Genomic DNA, 23,006 nt, shown 5'->3' with positions numbered 1-23,006 from the left:
TTTTCAGTCGTATGTTAGAGGTAGAAGACGAGGATATTCTGGTAATTTCGGGTTCATTAAACCTAAAATCGAACGTGTACGTACATATAAACGTGTACGTACATATGAACGCATACGTACATAACGTTATTGAGATTAGTGTACATACATAACGTTCTTTTGCTTAGTGTACTTCCATAAATCTGTTTTAATGAACGATATTATTGTAATTTTGTAGTCATCTTCAACATATCTTCTTCTACAACCCTAGCTAATATTGTCGTTGTTGTTCACCGGAAATGGAACAAGTAAGAGATGTTACTAGAAAAAGTAAGAGATGTTACTAGAACAACCTATGTAATTCGTAATTATTTATTTATTTATTATATTTTCGAGAGGTAATGAATAATAATCAGACAAAATTACATTTTAACTATAGAGGGTAATATTTAGATAACATAAATATATAATACTCAGTTCAACTAGGTACAACTAAATATATATTTACATTTGCATTTATATTTAAAATATGAAAATGATAGTTAAGGTTTATACGAATATTTCTTTACATATTGAACTATTAAAGAATCATGTTTAATCAACAATACAAGAATTTATCACTTTCTAATACATACTATCGTTTTCACATAAAACACTCTTTATAGTATAAGGAAGACTTAGTAAGTGATCACCTCAAATGAAGCAAAAGAGGTGAAACCCAAGTTTTTATGAACATTGTGTTATGAAAACCTTGTACATGCTAATTAATAGTGATAAATCTTGTGGCCAACTGCTAATTAATAATTCATAGTATAGTCCAACTGGAATACAAAAAAATGCAAATGTTCAACTATGAATATGAGAGTACAACTGGAAAACTATGTATAAATTATGTGTATACCAAATAATTTTTTACTAATATCTTGTTGTCTTTGGTTCATTTTACCACAAATGTGATGATTTTAAATGAATATCCGCCGCCAAAAAATCTATTTTTTCGTTTTCACATGATCCATATTTAAACTTATTTTAATAGCTCTAGTACAGTTGCACCAAGTAGTTCAAGTTATACTGAAATTTTCTCAATTGTACCAAAGGGTTAGGCTATAGTTGGTACAGTTGCACCAAGTTATTTTAATAGCTTCTTAGTTCGGCTACAGGGTTATTGCAGACACAAAGGTGAACTCTACTTGGTGTATGATTGTATGCCAAAAGGAAGCCTTGACAAGTTCCTCTACCACCAACCGATGATGAGTCTTGAATGGTCACAGAGATTCAAGATTATTAAAGACGTAGCTTCTGGACTTTGTTCCTGATAACTTACTTGACATTGTCTAAGCTCGAGAAGTTTATCCAGGTCTTGTAATCTCAGGTGAAACAGCTGATTCTCCTGAGTCCAGTTCCATTGCTCCCTTGACCTTCACTGAATCTTTCGTCTCTCATGGACGCTAAAAGAAACCCATATGGTCTTATAGGTTCTTGATTTATCTTGAATATGTAAGTCTTAAAAATGATTGTAATAATTTTTCTAGTGTAAGACAGATATATACAAAAAAAGAATTACAGAACTCCCAGAAAAAAAATCTTATGATTGGTATATAAGAATGGTAATAACATCCTCACGTTTATTATCTATACACTCTACAAATACATTGACAGAAGACTGTTAAATACACTCTATAAGGTTCTTGAAATGAGGACTGCCACATCATATTACTTTGTGTAAAGAGTCGTTTGGGAAGGGTCCTTGCATGGATTTTGCTTTTGAATCTAGACTTTGTCTCCGAGTTTTGGCATTTGTTGCTTAGCCTGATATTAGACAGTAATGCTCAGAGATCATACACAACAGTAATGAAAAGTACTGCAACAAGGTTTTCTTGGAGGCTTAAAAAAGCTAGAAACTTCCTCATGCATGAGTAAATACCTTTGGTTTGGCCTGTAAGTGTATACCATAAGCCAGAGGGATGAATTCTAACTATATACCTGCCTCAAGAATTTAAAGATCAAACAGTGAGTAATAAGCACAAAATTTTAACATTAGCTTCAGGACATAAGACTGAAATAACCTATTAAATTTAATAAACGGTGAGAACTCCAAATAAGCATTAAAAGTAGAATGAAGAGCTTACAAAAACATAGCCAAATATATAGAGCTGAGGACTACTAGTCGTGAATAAAGAGAGAGAGAGAGAGAGCAAAAGAAAAACATGAACATGAACAGATAGCAATCCGTAATCATGTGGGTAGTAAATCAAAACACAACTTAAAGCAAAGTATATAGTGGGAGTTACCTACGTAATGGGTAGAGCATAGATGGCAATCAGCTCCAACATTTTGAATTGTGCCTTCACCACCGTCGTCCAGGAACCATGATAGCTTCTCGTTTAGAGTTCTTGTTCCCAGTAGCTAGCTACATATAATACGGATGCACCTGTAACAAGAAAAAAAGAAAGAAAAGATCACCCATAACCAAGCGGTGTTGAATCATTATGTTATAAGAAAACCATAACATGATGCTAAAACGTTTTTAAAACTCTTAACCATACCTCTGAGGACTGTCACATAGCAGTACAGTAACCTTCTTACCACTTACCAGCAAGCAATTGCAGAGAGAAGACCTGCATATAGAAGACAACGGACAACGGACAAAACAAGAAGAGAACGGACAACGGAAAAAACACAGTGAGTGATATGCACAATTTTGTGGAGGCAAGTAAAAAATAACACAGAGCCCAAGTTCCAATTTCGGTGAACAATAACAATTCGATTCAGGGCATAAGATAAAGAGTAAGATACTACCAATCAAACGGTGAGAACTCAGAATAAACATAAAGTAATAAAATTAAGAGCTTACAGTAGAATATCTTTAATTTAATGTAATTTAATTTAATTTAATTTAATTTAATTTAATTTAATTTCTACCAATATCTGTTGTATTGGTAGAAATATAATTCGTCCATTGTATTGTCTTAAACATAATATCCTCTGAAGAGCCTGCGAAAACAAGAAAGTAAAAACATTTCTTAAGTTCAATAAAAGAACATCCGATTAAAATCATAAAGTCTCACCAGTAGCTTAACAACTGCAATGCAACAATTGTCAAACTTGTTAACTAAACGTACATAGAAGTCAATACGAGCACTTCCCATCCTTCTGAACTTCTCTGACTCAATGTCAATATCTGCTATTAAACCTGAAATAAACTGTACTAATCAATACAACAAAAAGTATGTTTCAGGCTTTCACCAAGCTCATGTACTACTTTCAACAAAAAGTATGTTTCAGGCTTGGTGTGCTTTTTGCTACAGTATTTTTTTTTAAACCATTCGGACACAACTCACACAAGACAAGTCGACAAAAAGCTAGTTTTCAGAAGCCTCTTGAATCTGAAAATCAACAAAGAGCTTAAAAAGGAAGGAAAAATAGTGCAGAAGTTTAGAAGTAAAGAACATAAACTACAATGACTTGTATAACGTGAAGCAAAGTTGAACATGAACTACAATGTTTGCAGAAACTAGAAATAGAAATCAAAAGCTAACCTTTGTGGAAAACACCCGTTCATGAGATGAGATTCATCAAGGATTATATTTGTAGGATGGTCAAAACCGTTAATGCAAGGATCTGTCATAAGGAGATCTAATATAGTTAAGAATGGAAACTGATTTGGTAAACATAGCATAAATGACGAGGCTTAGAGCATGGAGATATTTTAACCTCAACTTTAAACAAAAGTCTAGCAAAAGCTGAGATGAAAAAAAGTCTCACCTGCTTCTCTAATTCAGCAGCTCGTGCTTGAGCCATTCCCAATTGTTTTGTAGAACATAAAAAGCTCATAAACAAATTCTAGGCAGTATAATCGGATGCTCATAACCAAAACAGCTGTGGCAACCGTTCCAAACGATGTCAAGCACCACCACAAGCTTCGAATAAGCCCAATCGCTCCGCCTTTCCTCTATGATCTGTTCTGAAGAGGTAGGTCTGGATAATACCTGATGCAATCCCAGAAGCCGAACCAGCTGTAGTGAGAGCCAGTCTCCTTTTCTCTGTTGTTTTCCATCATCGATCAAAATTTTATATTAACACGTGAATTGAAAACCCAGATTCACAGTTGCCAAAAAAATTTTCAGAAACAAAGAAAAAATTAAACACAAAACAGAGTTGTTGAGTCTAGCTAAAAACAAAAGAGCAGAATTTACATATATAAAGTCGTTGAGTATTAAGACTTTGCGGTCTTACAATTACTCAAGAAGCAGAGATTAGGTCAGAATCTCTCCCAAATTATATCTCTTTATGCAAAATAGAGCTAGGCCTGGGCATTCGGATTCTGGCTCGGATCCGGGTTCGGGTGTTCGAGTTTTCGGGTTTTCGGGTTTGGAGTTATAAAACCCGTTCGGGTATTCTCTATTATCGGGTCGGGTTCGGTTCGGTTAGTATTGGGTTCGGTTAATTTCGGGTAATACCCGAAACCGATATAAAGATCATATAACCAATGGTGTTTGGTTATTTTAAACTGAATTGCATAGAAAACCCATAATAAACCCGATAGAAATCTGAATCCAATAAAGACATAACTACAAACATAAAAACATAGAGAAGAAAGAGTAAAAGAGATAGAAATCTGAATCCAATAAAGAGTTTCATGACATTAATCCAATAAACGTAGAAAGAGTAGTAGAATAGAAGGACATAAAATCAAAGAGAAGAAAGATATAAAACTAAAGAGTAAATTGACCAAAACCAAAGAGTATGATAGATCGTTCAAATAGAAGAGAGAATGTGACTAAGAGATTGAAACTAAAAATTCTTGAAGAATCTTGAAGATAAACTTCCAACTGTCCCTGTGAAATATAATGTGAATTACATCAGTATTCAATAGCAAGAACCAAAAAATGTGACATNGAAACATGCAATGCTTACCAAAGTAGAAACTGTAGATAATCGGAGCTTTCACCGGTCGATCTGTCCGTTTAGCCGGAAAATGTGACCGCTTTTTTGCTTCTCCGGTAGGTCTCCATGCTTCAATGCGCTTTTAGCTTTTTTTTTTTTTTATGGATTTCAAAGCAGAGAAGAAAAACAAGTTTGGGCTAGTGATTAAAATTGAGATTTTGTTTCTTTTCTGGAGATTTGATAAGGCTGAAAACAAACATATACGAAAGAAGGAAAAAAAAAATCCGATGAAGATTATATCTTTCAAGGTAAAGAAATAGAGGAAAAAATAAGGGAAAAAGAATAAACCAAAATCTAGTCATTGAACAATCTAGATCTGTAACCAGAATATGGTTTCATATGTTTGGATGCTATGATTTTGTCGAAGAAGATAAATCAAATAGAAAGAATTAATTTGGTTTTTTTTCCAAATTAGTAAATGGCATTACTGTAATACAACACACAACTCTGGTTTAGAATTAATAATCAAATGTGTTATTTGAGTAAGTCAAAAATCTCAACGTGTTAGTATAGTAATAAACCTACTTTTATGTAATATTCTAGGTAATTTCTTTTAGAATAAACTCACTTTTCAGATCAAGAAAGTGGATGCTTTTGGTTCACCTTGTGAGGTTATGATCTGCTGAACAGCTGACAAAGAAAGGTCGTAGAAGAAATTCAGGAAGACCTTTATCTGCAATCTTTTTGATAATGATGGGATGATAAGTACAATACTTTCACATATTAAGCTTCTGATAAATCCTTTAAGACCAAAGCCAATGATCTTCATTGCTCTTTTGGTCTTTTTGTGCTTGATATGGAGTTGTGCTTATCTTCCCATCATTCCATAGCTTTTTTATAACTGCTCTCTAATCTATTGTTGCTCTGTTTTTTTAGTTATGATGTAAAAATGTTGCCTTACCAACTTGGTTTTCACCACTGATGGTTGAAGCTGTAGTGTAATATATATAATCATACTTTGGAAAAAAAACTTTTTAAAAATTTAAAATATAATAAATATTGATGTAAAACATATATTATTTTATTTATCTACGTTTGTGTTTTTTATTTTTTATGAGCTGTAAAATATATTTTTGTGTATGATTTTATAGATGATTTGATATTCCTTCATTAATTTTATTTTTGGGTCTAAGGAAGAAGAATTGACATCGCAAGACGTTGATTTGATGTTTGAGTCAAGTTTTGGGGTGTAAAGAAGAAAGATGGATGACAAACACATATATTTTATTAGCTATACATAGGTATCACCAGGGTTACGGTTGTCACATTACGGTTTATTAACCATCGGTTATGGTTAGAAATTTTGTTTAGCCTTAACCATAACTGTTTAATAAAGGGTTAAACGATTACATTTAAATACGGTTCTGGTTCAAGTAGTTACGGTTATATACAGTTACGTTTATTTGATAATATGATATGATTGAAACTATTTATTTATAATTAATATGTTCATATAGTGTACTCATATTTCTATATATCATATGATTCATATTAGTATATTTTATTATGTTTTAAAAATATTATATACAAGTAAGGATTTTGGTTTGAGAAGTTTCTAAATGTGTGGATCTAAAACCAAATAAGTATATGGATGAACTTATCAATAATTGGGTGCATGTGGTGACTATGCTGGTCTTCATGAATTTCACAAATTTTATGAGAAAATAAATGATTTTGTTCTTGGAGTTTGATGGTTTAACAAGTTGTGTGGTAGTCTAAAAACGATTTTTTCAGTTGAAGAATATGAAGAAGTTGACGAGGAAGAAGAAGAAAAAGAGTATAACGAATAACCAAAAGGTAAAAGTAACAATGACAATTACCACAAATTTTGAAAATGAAAATGACAAGAAAAAATATGAAAAATAAGAAAATATTGAATAAAAAATACGAAAACATAGGTGGTAGCGATCAATTAAATATGAAAACGAGTTAAATTCATGATTATAAAACGAGTCAAATAAACCTAGTGAGAAAGAAAAAGAAAAAGTAAAAAGAGAATGTTAGTTTAGTTGGAGGGTGTAAATTGTAATTTGACATAAGAAAAGTATAGTGATAGTAGAAAGTGGGTGTGTGTGTTAATAGTTTAGGAGAAAGTGGGTGTAAGTGAAAAATTCCCTTGTTAAAACCCAAATAAAAACCAAAATGAACCAAACCGAAACAAATCTAACATGAGATTTGAACTTGCACTAGATTTTAACCCGCGCTACACCACGTGTATATAATTTTATTATTATTTATATTTTATATTTTATTTGTTTGTTAAATTTTTTATGTTTTGCAAAATAGAGGAATAACTAAATTTTCCGGCCGTTTGTGCGATTAAATGTTTATATTAATTTTTAACCCGCAATATACTTCATGACCATTTGTTTGTTATATTTAGTTTGTTTTGTTTAATGTTTAATTGAGATTCTATTTTGATCTTTGTTTATTAAAATAAAAATAAGGGATCTAAACACATAATAATTCATTTATACGCTATGACTAAGTCACATTTTTCCTAATGATTAAATTATTTTACACAATTTTAGTTAAATAACCTTAATTTTATATGTCAAATAATCTAATATTAATATTGTTAACAAATAATAAAATGAGGATTTAGCCTGTGTTATCACAAATTTAATGATATTTTATTAATTCCAAATAATAAAATGAGGATTTAACTCATCTACTATATAACCATATTATATAAAATTTTAACATTTGAAAATCGTAATATTTTAAAATTTAATTAAGTTTATATATATTAAATAAATGTTAATCAAAATTCTTCTTACTTTAAGAATCGAAACTCACAAGTTTTGCAAAACAAAATGAGAATCAAATTGTTGTTTTCTTTGTTTGCAAAGGATTTAAAGATAGAATATCTTCAAAACACAATAGAAGGTGTGGTTAAATATATCATAGTTTCTGTTTTATATTGATTTTTCTGTAATTTTTTTAAGCTGGAATGAAATGAGAAATGGTTAAGAAACAAATTCTGAAGTAATGCTATTTTTGAAAAAATTTTAAGGATTAATTTTGTAAATTAGTACAAATAAAATGGTAGAACCCAAAATGTACTTAAGAAATGTATATATACTTAAGGTATATCGTCATCTGTGTCTATATATTTAGTTCTTAACAAGTTTGGTATATCGTTTCGTGTTTGGGACGATAACTTGAGATTCGTCGAACGACTATTAACTCAGATATGGATGGTGTTCAATGAATCGAACTCAGTTTTGTGGAGTAGACATATAAATCTTATCATTTATTCGTTTGTGTGCCGGAGGACGGTTCCATGACATGACTGGCATAACTATCGCGGTCATGTTTAGCTAGGAGGTGTTTTGTTTCATAATCATAAGCACAACGGGAAATTTACTCCCAAAACAATGGAAACAAAACAGAAAAGATTACGTCTATATTTCTCATCATAGTGATCGAGTTTAGAATCCAATAGGCCTAAATGAAACAGTCATGAGAATGTAAAATATACAATCAAACAAAAAGAAATATAACGCAAGAAGAGAAAGGTTCTCATGCTGNGGATGACCAGTTCCTTAACTTCTTCGACTTTTGTTCTTGACTCGACTACCACCAATGGGATGGTTTGGAGAATAGAGAGGAAGACACGGAGAGCCTCAGTTAATCTCCCAGCTGTTNCAAATTCACAAACCTGACTTTTTTTAAAGTAGACATCACAAACACCAAAAGCTCAACACTCTCTTCTTCCATAAAAAAAGAGCATCTCGTACTTACCTCACGATTGAAGCACATAATATCATTCTGACTTATTCACCGGCCGGACTTGAGAAGCCGAGCATAGCAAACCAGATGCGTCTGCGCCAATGACTGAGAGATCACAAACCGTGCAGATGTTACCTTCCTGGCTTGGTACAAACCGGGCAGTGCAGTAAGGACATGAAACGTCTTTGTTCCCTCCGTAGATTGGCACATAAGTCGACCCGCATATCACAAAAGGGTTTCTATAGTCGTAGTTAAGCGTGGTTGCATCTGTCATGTTGCGTTCTGCGGCTTGCAAAACTTGTCTAGCCGTCCTTGCCTGGCTCTCAATAGTTGGGTTTGTATCCAACAATCCTCTGGCAAAGTGAGCAGCAGTAGCCATGTTCCTTGACTTGTAGCAGACGGTCATTGCACTAAAGTACGCAAGCCGTAGGTGAGGCGTTTGGAGTTTACAGTGAGTGAAGTAAGCAGCGAGCTCTTGCTGCCTCACCGGATCATCTTTTATCTCTCTCCTCTTGAGCTCCATTTGAAGACCTAGGACATATTCTTTTACAATGATGACCAGTTCCTTAACTTCGTCGACTTCTCTTCTTGACTCGACTACCACCAATGGGATGGTTTGGAGAATAGAGAGGAAGACACGGAGAGCCTCAGTTAATTTCCCAGCTGTTGTGGCTTTGTAACCGGATTTGAGCTTCTCTTCTAGCTGAGAGAATTCAAAAACAAGAGCTGGCGGGCCACGGACGTTAGGACTGGAGGACTCGCTCCATCCACGCTCAATCGCAAGAGGAACCACAGGAGATGAAGAAAAGGCACGGAGATAGCTATGGCTCCCACTGAAAAGATCAAGAAACATGGGTTTCAAAGGCGCAAAGTTCTTAATGCCAAGCTGTCTGTGGAGCAAACGCATTGCAGTGTCGAAGCTTCCTGCTGCAGCCTGCTCAGCAGCAAGGGACGACTTGCTCCAAATCTGACTTATCAGCATACCTTGAGTAGGTGTCACAAAAACCGATGAACGAGCGTTAGCAGAGGCTTTAGGAGTGTCAAGCTCTGGTGGGAGCTCCAAGTCTTCAAGTCCCCCCCATCCACCTTCCTCGTCGTCAACTGCTTCTTCACCATCCAATATGGCTTCGATGTCTCTGTTCTCCATTCCATCAACATTGACCATGTCAAGTTCCTCACCCCAATCTCCTTCAACATCTTCTTCTTCTTCTTCATCAACAGCCCCTCCTCTGTTTGCACTCTCAAGCCCTCCATCAAATATTCCTTTCATCACCCTCAGAAGTGGCCAATCACCACCACACATGATGGGAGTTGGAGGCATTAGAAGCGATGGAGTTTTCCCTTCAGGCAAAGGGGGCACGTTGTCTCCTAGCTCAGTTGCCAGTCGCTCAGCAACATCATTTAAACCATGAACCGAAGCTGTGATATAGGCTAGAGGCAAATGACCCGCATTCTCTAGTATCTTAACACGCTCTTTAACATCTCCTAGGTAGAGAGCATTGTGAAACTGACCCATTACATTGTTCTTCACCTCAGCAATCTTCATTAACTTTGATAGCTTGTCTAAATTGCCAGTAATGAGATAAAGAAAAGATAACCTCTCAAAGTTCTTTGTTTGCTGGTACGCAAACTCAACAATTCTAGAGTTTCCCTGACGAAGAGCCTCCACTCCGAGTCTATACCAGTGGTCTTTCTCATTAATCTCTGTAGCGGATGCAACAGCAACACTGATGTTTCCACTTTCAAGAGCCAAATTGAATCGAATCCTCTCGTCTTCAACAAAGTGGAGGGCAACTTCAGGAAATCCTTTCTGCTGAAGATAAGCAATCATAGCCTGTCCACATAGCTGGGAGTTCTTTATCATGCTCATGACGTGATCATATTTCTTTCTCAGCAATGCAAGCTTGAAAATGTACTCAGTTGCATTAATGGTGATAGCCCTGTTTTTCCCATCCCGGTCCAAGCAAAAGATTGTATTTCCAGAAACCTTGGTGATATAGATTGGGACATCCAGGGTTTGGATGATTCCACTATCTCCATTAGGAAGACAGTACTTGATGTGGTTCAGAGTTGTGTAAATGAAGACACCATTGTCGTCCCAGGCTCCACTTTTCACACGTATTGTCTCATGAAGGGTGCACTGGAGGACGAGTTTTTTGCTTGCAATAATGATAGTATGTTTACTGAGCAAAGCAACACTCTCCATATCGTTAGACCAAACAACGTACCTAACAAAAGGTGTCTGAAGCTCACCGAGAACAAGCCTTTGTTGAAGGTCAAATATAACCACTTTATCCTCAGATCTACAAAGCAAATTTCCAGTCCCAGCATAAAAGATAGCATCTGTGGGAATAGGCAAAGAACTCTTTTTAACCACCTCATTCTTTAGATTCTTCACTAGCACCTGGCCGGTGCTTTTCTCAAGAACAGCAAACCGATTGCGAGCAATGAACACCGCAGAACCCCCTGTCCCCCTCTTGGCATCTTGCACAACGTCACTCCTCCCAACGCTATCTTTCGGTATGATGTACAACTCGTAAGAACCACCATCCAGATCTGAGCAGATTAGGACTGCATTTTCTGTCGGACTGTAGGATAAAGTCCTAGGACTTTGATTCAAGCTTGGGGTACCAGGACGCCGTATAGGAATAACTTGGGAATCTTTTTGAGTTGAATACTCATAGTACCGCAAAAATCTATCCTTGGCATAGAATAAAGAATCACCACTCAAAGCAAATGCAGGACGTTCTCTCTCAAGTTTGAAGACAATCATACCGTTGTCATGTCCCGCTGCCAGCAAATTAATCTCAGGGTGAACTGCAAGAATCCAGAATCGATCATGTTCACGGCGAAAGGTTTGGATTCCAGTTCGCTTGGTAGCATCCCAGACACGGATGCTTTTATCCTCAGAGTTTGATACAATTATGTCCTGTTTTGCATGGAACATAACGGATGAAACGTTATTCATATGACCTCGCAATGTATCCACCTCCCAAGCTTTGGTTTCTGCAATAAAAAAATTGAAGGCATCAGTACCTCAATAATGATTCATAAAATGTAACATTATGTAAAAAAGAAGACATAAGAAATACCATTCATACGCCACAGCTTTACTTGGCGGTCATCAGCACCAGAGACAATGAGAGGAAGGGTAGGATGGAAAGAAGCCCAGTTTACTCCTCTGTCATGACCTTCAAGGACGTACTTGACTATAGCGTCAACCCCACCAAAAAGATCAGAATTCATCTGACTAAATCGCATGAGGTCGTCAGCAGGAGAAGCAGACTTCTTCTTAAGAGCACCAATGTCCCAAACACGGACAGTCTGATCCAGTGATGCTGAGACAACAAGGTCTTCCTTAGGATGGAAAGAGGCACACATAACATAATGATTGTGGCCAGTCAACACGGAAATACAAGTCCGTGACTGCCAGTTCCATATGCGGATAGTCTGATCATCACTAGCACTCACAATCCACGGGTTCTCGTGGTGAAATTGAACAGTGCGGATATAATCAAGATGCCCGAGAAGCGTGAAAAGACACCTGTGAGTTTTGTAGTTCCACACTTTAATCTTGTAATCATCCCCTGCAACACCCAATGACATCAACTACATATGAGTAATGTGACTGGAAGAGCATTAGGATAACTGTAATGAAGAAGAAATCCCAAGCCATTTGCATTTATGTCCAAAGACAATACTATATGCAACATGTAACATAAGATCTGCTTTCAGTGTGTACTACTAGGTTCAATCATCTTAAACACAAATTAAAACTCTTAGCTTGGACAACAAGAGCTCAAGTCATCCATCAAACCCAAGCTAGATCTAGAAACCGGGAACGCTAAGAGCTAATACTTAATCAGATCAAGATTAAATAGATTATGAAAATGTATCAAACAGGACTTGTTGGACCTAAAAAAAAAAGAAAGCATACCTCCAGAGACGAATAAGGGCTGAGATTTGTGGAAATGAACACCACGAACAGGTCCTTCGTGCTCGTCAAATCTATCGATCAAAGTGCCCATACGATAATCCCAGAGCTGGATCACACCACTGTGCAAACTGGCCAGAATCCATGGTCGTTGAGGGTGGAAACTCAGCCCCTTAACTCGGTTACTCTTGGTCTCGAACTTGGTCAGCATATTCTTCACAGATTCCGAAACAGAAACAAACTCTACACATAAACCACAGATCACAGCGAATGAGAGAAATCACGGGAAAAAAGATTTTATCTTTCTCTGGAAGCAGCAATTTGATGAAAAAGATTTTAAGAATTGAGAGAACGATAGACTAGAAAGCTGACGAGTGATGAATGTTGTGAACCTATGCGTCTGTTTATTTATAAGCCAAAAAAAATTCTCGTAGATGTATTGCGTCAAGTAAGTCACAAACAACAGCGTGAAGTTGTACTAAATTCTTTGATACATTGTATCTTTCATGTGTCCTTTTTTTTATTAGGACCACACAACTTTTTTAAATTAGGAATTTCGTGTTTTCTAGTGTTTACTCCTAAGTTTGTTTGTAATACCAATTTTATCAATTGGACTAACCACCGCAGACTCAAATTTCAATAAACTTTTTCATTAGAAATGCACTATAATGAAGTTGTTGTATGCACTCACACACATACGCGTCTTCTCACTTAAATGAGAAGAAATAGCCGAAAACAACGTTGTCGTTTAAATTGAAACGGTGAAGAGAATAAAATTTGCATCTCGAGGACCCGTATTTATCATCACATATTGAAAAAGTCCAATAGTTTTGAAAACGTTTATAAAATTACGAAACAGAAACAAACTCTACACATAAACCAAATTCACATAGAAACAATCATATGAACACAGAAACAATCATATGAACACGCAAACTAATCCATATATGATATTGCCGATAGATCAAATTGCAGCACTATAGTGAGATTGAAACATAGAGTTGAATAGTAAGGAGAAAAAAACTTACGATCAGCACTCAGCAGCGTTACCGGAGAGAGAAGCAAAGGTTTTAGAATGATGAGAATAAGAAGATGATGGGTTCAACTTTGAATCCTCGTATGGCAATTGGGACAAAGATGAAGTTTATAAAGAAGTGAACACAAAATAATGGACGGACTCATTGGTCTAATGATGTCACATGTTTTGTTTTTCCTTCATTTCTAAGGAATTATAATAATTTTCATTTGATTCTTTTGACACAAGTCATCTGGCCAATTAAGTATTGCCTCATGAGATTTTCGTGAAAATTAAAACAACGGTATATGATAAGGTTTCTAGGTTAATCTTTTAACATATAAAGCATAAGTCATTTGGCCAATTAAGTTTTGCCACATCAGATTTTTGTGAAAATTAAAACAACTGTATATGATAAGGTTTCTAGGTTAATCCTTTATCATATAAAGCACAAGTCATCCAGCCAATTAAGTCTTGCCACATCAGATTTTTGTGAAAATTAAAACAATTGTATATGATAAGGTTTCTAGGTTAATCCTTTATCATATAAAACACAAGTCATTTAGCCAATTAACCTTTGCCACATCAGATTTTTGATTTTTTTAATCAATACAATAAAAACTGGATGTGTATCTCTCGAGTATTGACACTTCAGCTTTTTAGTTAAAGCAGGAGTTGACACATCAGTTAAAACAGTTAGCCAATCAAATTATAAGGATTAATACAACTCAATATTTTTGTCCAATAATAATCCTTCTCCATTCCACATCATTCATTTTGCTTTATGTTATAGGTCTAGCCCAATTACAATGGTGTCCAAAAAAACAATAAAAGAATCCAAATTAACATGTGTATTGCAACTGAGGAAGGTGACAAGCAACATACACTCAACACTAGAGGAAAGAAAGAGGACATCGAATCCCTAATCGGAAGTCATCCAAAGAAAAGAACAATAGTCTCAAACCATTCTTGAAGCAAGTGAAGGCTACGAGTCTCTCATAGTTGATGCTATGTTTTAGATTTGGCTGCCAAATTGAACCTTAATATTCCACTCTTTTTCTGTGTAGAAATTTCAAGTCTTTCTTTAGTTCTAAAATTCAAAGGAAGATTTAAATAAGAGGAAGCTCCCAACAAATCCAACGAGTCAACGACGATCCAACTTAGCCCCATAGTCCACCAACGAAGTGTGTGTTCAGACTCATTAGACGAGATCTGATCCTTGTCGCCATCAGAAAACTCTAAACCGTTGTTGTTATGAAACCTGGTGCTGGTGGGATCGTGCCGGAATCGAATCAGGGATATAGTGGTAATAGTTCGAGTGAGTCAGCTGTGGAGAAGACTGTGTTTAAGATAAAACTGAAGTATTTTGATGATTAAGCTAAAGGAGTTGAGAAGTTTTACAGATTTGGATTTAAAAGAAGCTAGAACATTGGTGCAGAAGACTCTTGAGATTTGAAAACTAGATTTTGCAGCATAGTGCGGTTTTTTTCTAGAAAAACAAAACTATAAAAACATGTTTTACCACGATTACCTTATGAATTATGATTTTAAAAATGTACAAAACAAAAAAAAAATATCAAAAAAATATATAAAAACAAACACGCGGCATGGCGCTGGTACTAATCGAGTTTAAACAAAAACAAACAAAAAAAATCATTTACCCCGACGATTGGAAAAAGATAAAAAAAAAAACAAAAAAAAAACAAAAAAAAATACAAAACAAAAACAAAAACAAAAACAAAAAAGAAAAAGAAAAAAACTGAATCAAATTAAGGTTCCCCACGATCTCCATCTTTTGTTGCCACAATCGTCTAAAAAACTTCTCAAACTCTTTCATCAACTGACCTTCAAATCAATAGATATATCAAAATCAAGCTTTCACTAACACTTCCTTCTTTCTTTGGTCCTTCGCAGCCTGTTCGTCAAAGGTTCCATTCAAAATGCTCAGAGACAGTCCTCATCAAGACCAATGTCATCGGATCATAGGCAACGGGTAGTAGAAAAGAGAAAGTTTCACGTGACATCGCCACCCCGAATGGTACCAAAACAATTAGTGCCTAACTCGAAACACTAGGTATCATGATCATGATCATGATCTTTCACATCTCTCTCTTATGTATTTCCTCTAGCATGACACTAATTTTTCAAGTAATATGTACAGATGATGAGTAAACCAGCGCCCAAGAGGCTGCAATAAGTTCAGAGGATGAAGAAGCTTTCAACATGCTTAGACATTTGTTGTAAGTGTTAAAAACAGAACAGAGCACTTTGCAAAACCACCAGAGTAACGTGAACTGAATGATACTCTCTTAATTGATAAAAGTGTTACAGGAAAAGGATTTATAGTAGTTCATACAAAGCAGGACTACTTCCTAAAAAACCTGCAACTTGTTTAGTCGTCTCCTATATCTAAAGAAGACACATTCCCACTACTTAGACTAATTCAAACATAACAAAACAAACTTCAAACACGTTTCTATTCTTCAATTCTTCCCCTAAACTGGAACCTCTCTTTCCAGTTTAATCCTTCTCACAGCAGACTCCCAACTTCTTTCTTAGTTTTTCGAACACATCGAGTTTAACAGCCTTTGTCATGATGTCTGAAACTTGTTCTTGAGTAGAGCAGTAATCTAGTTTGATGACTCCTTCATTCACCAATTCTCGTAAGAAATGAAACCTTACATGAATGTGTTTGCTCCTCCCGTGAAGCACCGGATTCTTGGACAATTTTATAGTAGAACTATTATCACAGAACAGAACTGTATTTCCCCTTGAGCAGCCCCGATTTCTTCAAGGATGTTTCTCAACCACACTGCCTGACACGCTCCATAGGCTGCTGCGACAAATTCAGCTTCAGTGGTGGATAAAGTTACTATAGGTTGCTTCTTTGATGCCCATGAAACAGCTCCTCCTCCAAGCATAAAGACATAACCCGAAGTACTTTTCCGATCATCAACGTCTCCTGCGTAATCACTATCCACAAAACCCACAAGTTCTTGCCCTTCTCCACGCTTGTACCGTATACCATGGTGTGTGGTCCCTTGCACATAACGCAGTATCCTCTTTACAGCTAGCATATGTTGCTTGCTGGGTGCCTCCATGTAATGACTGACCAAATTTACAGAAAAAAATTAAATCTGGTCGAGTTGCAGTTAAGTACCTCAGACTTCCCACAAGCTGTTTGAAAGTTGTAGGATCAACAGCTTCTCCATCTCCCACTCTTGACAATTTGCTTCCTGGTACAATCGGATTTTTTACTGCATTGCAGTTCTCCATCCCATACTTCACCAACAGTTCTTCAGCATATTTTTGTTGATTGATGAAGATACCTCTCTCATCTTGAACAACTTCAACACCCAGGAAATATTTCATCCTTCCTAGATCAGTCATGGAGAACTCCCTCATCATTGATGACTTGAACGCTTCTAGCATTGTGAAAGAATTTCCTGTATAGATCAAGTCATCCACATACAAGCTTACTATTAAAATGTTACCTCCTTCCTTCTTGACAAAGAGTGTGTGTTCACAGTAAGCTTTCTCAAACTTCTCTCTTAGAAAGTACCCCTCAATTCGAATGTACCAGGCTCTTGGTGCTTGTTTGAGCCCATACAAAGCCTTACTTAGCTTGTATACTTTACTGGATTCATCCTCAACTACAAATCCCTTAGGCTGCTCTACATAGACCTCTTCATCCAACTTTCCATGTAGGAAAGCACTCTTTACATCAAGTTGGAACACTACCCAGTTTTTCTCTGCAGCGAAAGCAAGGATGGTTCTCACTGTATCCCATCGAGCAACTGGAGCAAATACTTCATGAAAATCCACTCCATATTTATGATGATAACCTTTAACCACCAATCTTGCCTTGAACTTGTCTACCTCTCCTTTCTCATTGAACTTTGTTTTATACACCCATTTGACTCCAATTGCTTTAGCTCCGTGAGGCAAATCCATCAGCTCCCAAGTGTTGTTTTCTTTGATAGCTTTGATCTCAGCTTCCATGGCCTTTCTCCAAACTTCTTGCTGTATTGCATCCTCAAAACGGTCTGGATCATCAGAAGCAATAAACATGGCCAAGAGATCCTCACCTTCCTCTGCAATAAAAAACCCAGCATTTCCTGTGACATAATCTTTCATCCATACAGCCGCTTGACGGTTTCGTTTGGCTCCAGGAGCAAATGTTTGCTGAGTTTCTGCTTCTTCTGCGTCTTCTTCTTCATTATTTTCTGGCGAACGTGGTGGCTCAAGTGCTTCATTCTCATTCTTTGGACCAACCGTTTCTTCATTCTCTGTTTCGGTTATCAACCCATTCCATGCTAACTCTCCACTATGTATCTCGTCATCCCAACTCCAACCTCTGGACTCATCGAAATGAACATCTCTACTGATCACAATCTTCTTTGTCGCAGGATTGTAGAGACTATAGGCCTTTGATTCCTTGCTAACCCCAAACATCACACATTTCACACTTTTCTCGTCGAGTTTTATTCTCCTCTCATACGGTACCAAAGCATAAGCAACACACCCGAATATCCTGAAATGTCCCACCGATGGTTTGTGCTGGCTCCACTTCTCCTCCGGTGTGATGTCACCTAAGGCTGCTGATGGGCTTCGATTCAAAATGTGGACTGCATATTGGACCGCTTCTGCCCAGAATCTCCTTGGCACAGACATTTCAATCAGCATACACCTTGTCATATTCATGATGCTTCTGTTTTTCCTCTCTGCTACACCATTTTGTTGTGGTGTGTAAGCAGCAGTAAGTTGACGTTTAATCCCGCTCTCCTTACAGTAATCTTCAAACACCTTTGAGTTGAATTCGCCACCTCTGTCTGTCCTCAAACACACCAACTGTTGTCCTAACTCCCTTTCTGCACCAGCTTTAAATTCTTTGAAGAATTGCAGAGCTTCTGATTTTTCTGACAAGAGATAAGTCCAGCATTTTCGGCTATAATCATCAATGAAGTTGATAATATACCTCTTTCCACTCTCTGATACCGGTGAGATTGGACCACATATGTCGCTGTGAACCAGTTGCAGTGCTCGTGTTGCTTTACAATCACTCTTCTTTGGGATGCTTTCACGGTTTTATTTCCCCTTGAGACAAACATCACAGGTGATTTCAGCTTCTTCAAGACTGGTAACAGGTAATCCGTTCACCATCTCCTTCTCCGCTAGAGTCTTTAAGCCTTTAAAGTTGAGGTGACCGAACCTCTTATGCCACAGTTGTTCTGTTTTCTCCATCACCTGAAAGCATTTGCGTTCTTCCTCTTCTTTTCTCTGTCTTACTGTAGCATGAAGCACAAACATCCTGTTTATGCTCATGGTTGAGTACATCACCATGGTTTGTTGTTCCTTGTGCCAGATCTCACATACATCATCTTCAAAGATTACTCTTAGCCCCTTTTGCTGCAACTGCCCCAAACTGAGTAGATTGTTTTTAAGCCCTGGCACATAGTAAACCAAGGTGATAAATCTGACTGTTCCATTTATCTCCAGTCGTAGGTTTCCTTTGCCTTCCACTATCATTCTTCTATCGTCTCCAAGTTTGACATTCTGTCTAAAGGTACCATCGAACTCGCTGAACCCCTCTCTTGTGCCACACATATGGTTGCTGCATCCAGAATCGATGAACCATATCATCTCCTGATCCTCCATGTCTACATATGACATTAACACCTTGTCTTCTTCCATCTCTGCATAATTAGCCTCTTTGTCCCACTCTAGACATTCCGATTTGTAATGTCCCTTCTTGTGACATTTGTAACACTCGGCCATCTCTCTTGCGAAACTACCACGGCCCCTTCCTTGGTAGCCACCACGACCTCGACCCCGGTTTGGTGAACCTCCTCTGCCTCTGCCGTAGTTTGGTCTCCATTGAGCTTCCACTTTCAGCGCATGTTCTTCTCCTCGAAGCTTACTTAGGTTTTGCTCATGCACCATCAATGAACTTTGTAGACCGTCTATCGTCATCAGCTTGATGTCTTTGGACTCTTCAATAGCACAAACAACATAGGTAAATTTCTCCACCAAGGTTCGTAAGATCTTCTCCACCACCTTCGGATCGGGCATATCTTCTCCCAGATTTCTCATGTTGTTGGCAACCTCCATCACTCTTGAGAAATAATCATTAATGGTCTCACCATTCTTCATCTCGAGTATCTCAAACTCTCTGTGCAGCCTCTGCAGTTGTGCGCTTTGAACTCTGTCATTCCCTTGAAACTTCCTCCTCATCGACTCCCACAGATCCTTGGATGTCTCCTTCTTTAGGATTGTTTTGAGAATTGTTTTGTCGATGGATGCAAACAAGTAGTTTTTCACCTTGTGGTCTGTGACGGTCTTCTCCGCCAACTCCGTTCTCTATGGTCCGGTAAGGATCACATTCCTCTCCTGCCGTGGAATCCCAGTCTCAATGAGATCCCACCACTCCTTGGATTTAAGCAGGTTCTCCATGAGCATCGCCCAGTGCTCATAGTCACCATCGAACTTTGGCACGATCAACGCATCCTTCTCACTCATTGTTGCTGTGTTTCTCTCAGGTTTATAGGAAAGAGGCTCTGATACCACTTGTTAAAAACAGAACAGAGCACTTTGCAAAACCAGAGTAACGTGAACTGAATGATACTCTCTTAATTGATAAAAGTGTTACAGGAAAAGGATTTATAGTAGTTCATACAAAGCACGACTACTTCCTAAAAAACCTGCAACTTGTTTAGTCGTCTCCTATATCTAAGGAAGACACATTCCCACTACTTAGACTAATTCAAACATAACAAAACAAACTTAAAACACGTTTCTATTCTTCAGTAAGTACTGCTCTTCCTACTCTCAAATCCATTACTAATATGTCTCATGAGACTTATATGGGTTGTATGTTTCGATTTCAGACCCAACAAGCGTTTTTCTAGGTATGACGATGATGACATAAACATGAAAGCGGGCTTTGAAGATATCCAAAAGGAAGAGAGATGAAGGTACATGTGAAATTTGTTTGTTTGATATTCCTTAACGATTCATGTGGAATTGTTTAAATACAGTGCAAGAATCGCAAGGGAGAAAGATGAAAGAGAACTTCAACTCTTAGAGGAAGAAGAAAAGAGAGAAAGACTGGGAAAGAATCAGAAGCTGAGCCGTTAACAGAAAAAAAAAGTTAGAAGAATCTTGCTCTTTTGTTTCTTTTAGGACTTTAGATTTTTTTTTTAGTGTTCCCCACATTTAAATCTCTGAATTGAATCTTTATTCAATTGAATCTCTAAATTTTGCGAAGTAAAAGGCAACTAAAATTTGCCCAGAACAGAGCAACTAAAATTCTTTTATTTGTTAAGAGCAGTGTTTGTGTTTTTGAAAAGATAAACACATAAAAAATCAATTATCCTTTATCTTATAAAGCACAAGTCATTGTGCCAATAAAAACTTGACATGTCAGCAAAACAACAAAATTAATTATAAAAAATATTTATATATACATTTTCAGAAATATTTATAGAATAAATCCTGGACTTCCAACTTATGTACAACCCTGCCATTGTGTCGTTTTGGAAACAATCACAAACGGTTCGGTTTTAACGAGGATCCACATATTTTTTGTGGATCCTTTTATAAGTGTATTTTGATTGCTCGATACTGATTAAGTTAATTGAGGGATCCGTAATTGAGAAACGAAATCCTTTTCCAAAAAATTAAAACCCTAAAAAGTTGTTGCGACTCAATTCTACGGATTAAGCAGAGGAGGCGGCAGTGAAGAATCTCTTTATCGTGTTTTTATTGGATTAAGATCAGCTCTCGAGTGATGAAACTCATCTCCATCCTAGAGGTAAATTTGATCTGGTAGGTTTTGCTTTCTTTTCTTTGATTCTAATCGATCAATATGATTCTAGGTTTGCTTTGTTTCTCAACTGCCGCTGTTTGATCCGGTGGCTGGTAGGATACTACGGCGGCTTTGTGGTTCGTATGGTTCTTACATTCAAAATTCTTCAGTGTCTTATCAGAATATGTAATTAAACTGATCGGCTTTTTTGGTACATTTGGCTTGGATAGAGGAACAACCACGAGACTAGCCTTGATTTCTTTATTGGGTCTCCCTGGTAGACTCATTAAATCCGTAAATTAAGAATCCTTTTGTTATCAGTTTACATTCTAGATTTGATGTAAATATGTATTTGTGAAAAGGAATCTTAATTTTTTGTAAGAGACATTAGTTTATGATCATTTATCTGAACATGTTTTTTGTTATGATGATTAGATCAGATGAAGCATCTCTGATATCGGTTAGGCTTCTCAAATGTTTCTTCTAATTCTTTAATTGTGCAGCAGTAGATCCAAGATGGTTTTGAAGGATGGACAAGTTTCACAACAAAATTTGTCTTCTCATTTGCGAGTTTCAAGCCAACCACGGGAGAAGGTGGTATTATTTTCACATTGCCAAACAGTTGCAGGTGAGTTATCTTTTTCAATTCCCACTACTCATTAAACATTGCTTAAACTAATGTCTCACGCACATTCATCAGTCAAAGTCTAACTCTCAAGTCTGCTTTCTCCCTATCAAGTGATGATATATTTGCTATCTGGGAACAGGTTTATTCTCTTGATGAAAGAGGGATCTTCTTCAAAACAGTGATTGTAAACAGATATCCTGATTGTGAATATATTTCGTTTTACACTTTATCAGGTTTAGGGCTGCATGCTTCTACTACTGCTGCCAATTTATCTAAAGAGAAGGTCAATTGCGATGTAAGTTTATCTTTCTTCTCACTTGCGATAGTATGTTGTGTCGTTAGTGAGGGCTTTCAATATCATCTATTGCTATGGCCAGCATGTGTTCCAAATAAACAGAATCAAATCAGGAAATCTGTTAATTGGTGCTCATGTGGTAAGTTATCTTATCCATCTTTTAGCATTGACATCTTTCCATTTGATTTTGAGAGATTGAGGATCTTAAACAAAGCCATTAACTTCTAATACTCATACTATTAATTTACGATTCATACATAAAGTAGAGAGGTGCTGGGTAATTGTCTTCATAACTTTCATAATGAAAGTTTCATTTAGTTGGTCAGTTTTCATTTACATATCATTTTCAATTTTAAGTAATATATAGAAACACAAATATCTGACCATTATTTATGTGTCTTTTGTTTTTAATGGGTAGCATTTTTCCCAATAGGGAGTGAGACCGTATGTGATGGGGCAGATCTTGGTTTTCTATATAATGGCCATGAGAAACGTTTTTTTTTGTTGTTTTCAATCGTATGAGACTGCTTGCCTTAGTGGCTGCGTGAATACCGGTTTCCTCGCGGGACACAGACGGATAAGAATAAGAAGAAGACGAGGAGATAGAAGAATCAGTAAGAGACATATCGAATCGATGAGATAATTTTTTTTTTTTTTTTTTTTTTT

At 36.6% G+C, this 23,006-nt stretch overlaps 2 protein-coding genes and 2 long non-coding RNA genes across 30 annotated transcripts in view; 1 reads left to right on the top strand and 3 right to left on the bottom strand.

Moving 5' to 3' along the window:
* LOC104713582 lies at window positions 1,491-1,955 on the bottom strand. The gene is made up of 2 exons (XR_755648.1): window positions 1,904-1,955; window positions 1,491-1,788 (listed from the first exon to the last, which is right to left on the bottom strand). It is a non-coding gene; the product is annotated as an uncharacterized LOC104713582 (long non-coding RNA).
* On the bottom strand, window positions 1,954-4,143 carry LOC104713583. Of its 2 annotated transcripts, XR_755650.2 has the most exons (5): window positions 3,745-4,139; window positions 3,519-3,600; window positions 3,102-3,172; window positions 2,526-2,973; window positions 1,957-2,410 (listed from the first exon to the last, which is right to left on the bottom strand). It is a non-coding gene; the product is annotated as an uncharacterized LOC104713583 (long non-coding RNA). The 2 variants fall into 2 exon arrangements; XR_755649.2 differs by having other exon boundaries at window positions 1,954-2,410; window positions 2,526-3,172; window positions 3,745-4,143.
* On the bottom strand, window positions 8,604-12,992 carry LOC104713585 (coatomer subunit alpha-2-like). The gene is made up of 3 exons (XM_010430739.2): window positions 12,599-12,992; window positions 11,754-12,248; window positions 8,604-11,667 (listed from the first exon to the last, which is right to left on the bottom strand). Exons 1-3 carry the CDS (start codon window positions 12,804-12,806, stop codon window positions 8,696-8,698), a joined length of 3,675 nt encoding a protein of 1,224 aa, XP_010429041.1. The 5' UTR covers window positions 12,807-12,992; the 3' UTR covers window positions 8,604-8,695.
* The window catches only part of LOC104713586, a 9,946-nt gene continuing 8,062 nt past the window's right edge, over window positions 21,123-23,006 (top strand). Inside the window, exons 1-4 of one of the 26 annotated variants that reach the window (XR_755668.2) lie at window positions 21,123-21,423; window positions 21,488-22,184; window positions 22,279-22,340; window positions 22,759-23,000. Coding sequence is in view for 4 of the 26 variants with exons in the window: in XM_010430740.2 (XP_010429042.1) it covers window positions 21,400-21,437; window positions 21,921-22,045; window positions 22,279-22,479; window positions 22,759-22,862 (468 nt within the window). In the remaining 22 variants the exon portion in view is untranslated. Of the gene's footprint in view, window positions 21,438-21,487; window positions 23,001-23,006 lie in introns of those variants that run through there. The other 25 variants (XR_002033314.1, XR_002033313.1, XR_002033311.1 and 22 more) reach the window with 25 other exon arrangements.

Source organism: Camelina sativa, chromosome 9 (genome assembly GCF_000633955.1).
Source record: "Camelina sativa cultivar DH55 chromosome 9, Cs, whole genome shotgun sequence".
In the NCBI taxonomy this organism is placed as follows: domain Eukaryota; kingdom Viridiplantae; phylum Streptophyta; class Magnoliopsida; order Brassicales; family Brassicaceae; genus Camelina; species Camelina sativa.
This window is presented reverse-complemented; position numbering and strand designations above follow the sequence as displayed.

Bases quoted from the DNA above. Each gene is read 5' to 3' on its own strand.
- LOC104713585 (XM_010430739.2), bottom strand. From the start codon at position 12,806: ATGCTGACCAAGTTCGAGACCAAGAGTAACCGAGTTAAGGGGCTGAGT. The intron at 12,249-12,598 runs GTATGCTTTCTT...TGGGTGTTGCAG, and splicing joins GCCCTTATTCGTCTCTGGAG to GGGATGATTACAAGATTAAA. The intron at 11,668-11,753 runs GTATTTCTTATG...TTTTTATTGCAG, and splicing joins AAAGCTGTGGCGTATGAATG to AAACCAAAGCTTGGGAGGTG.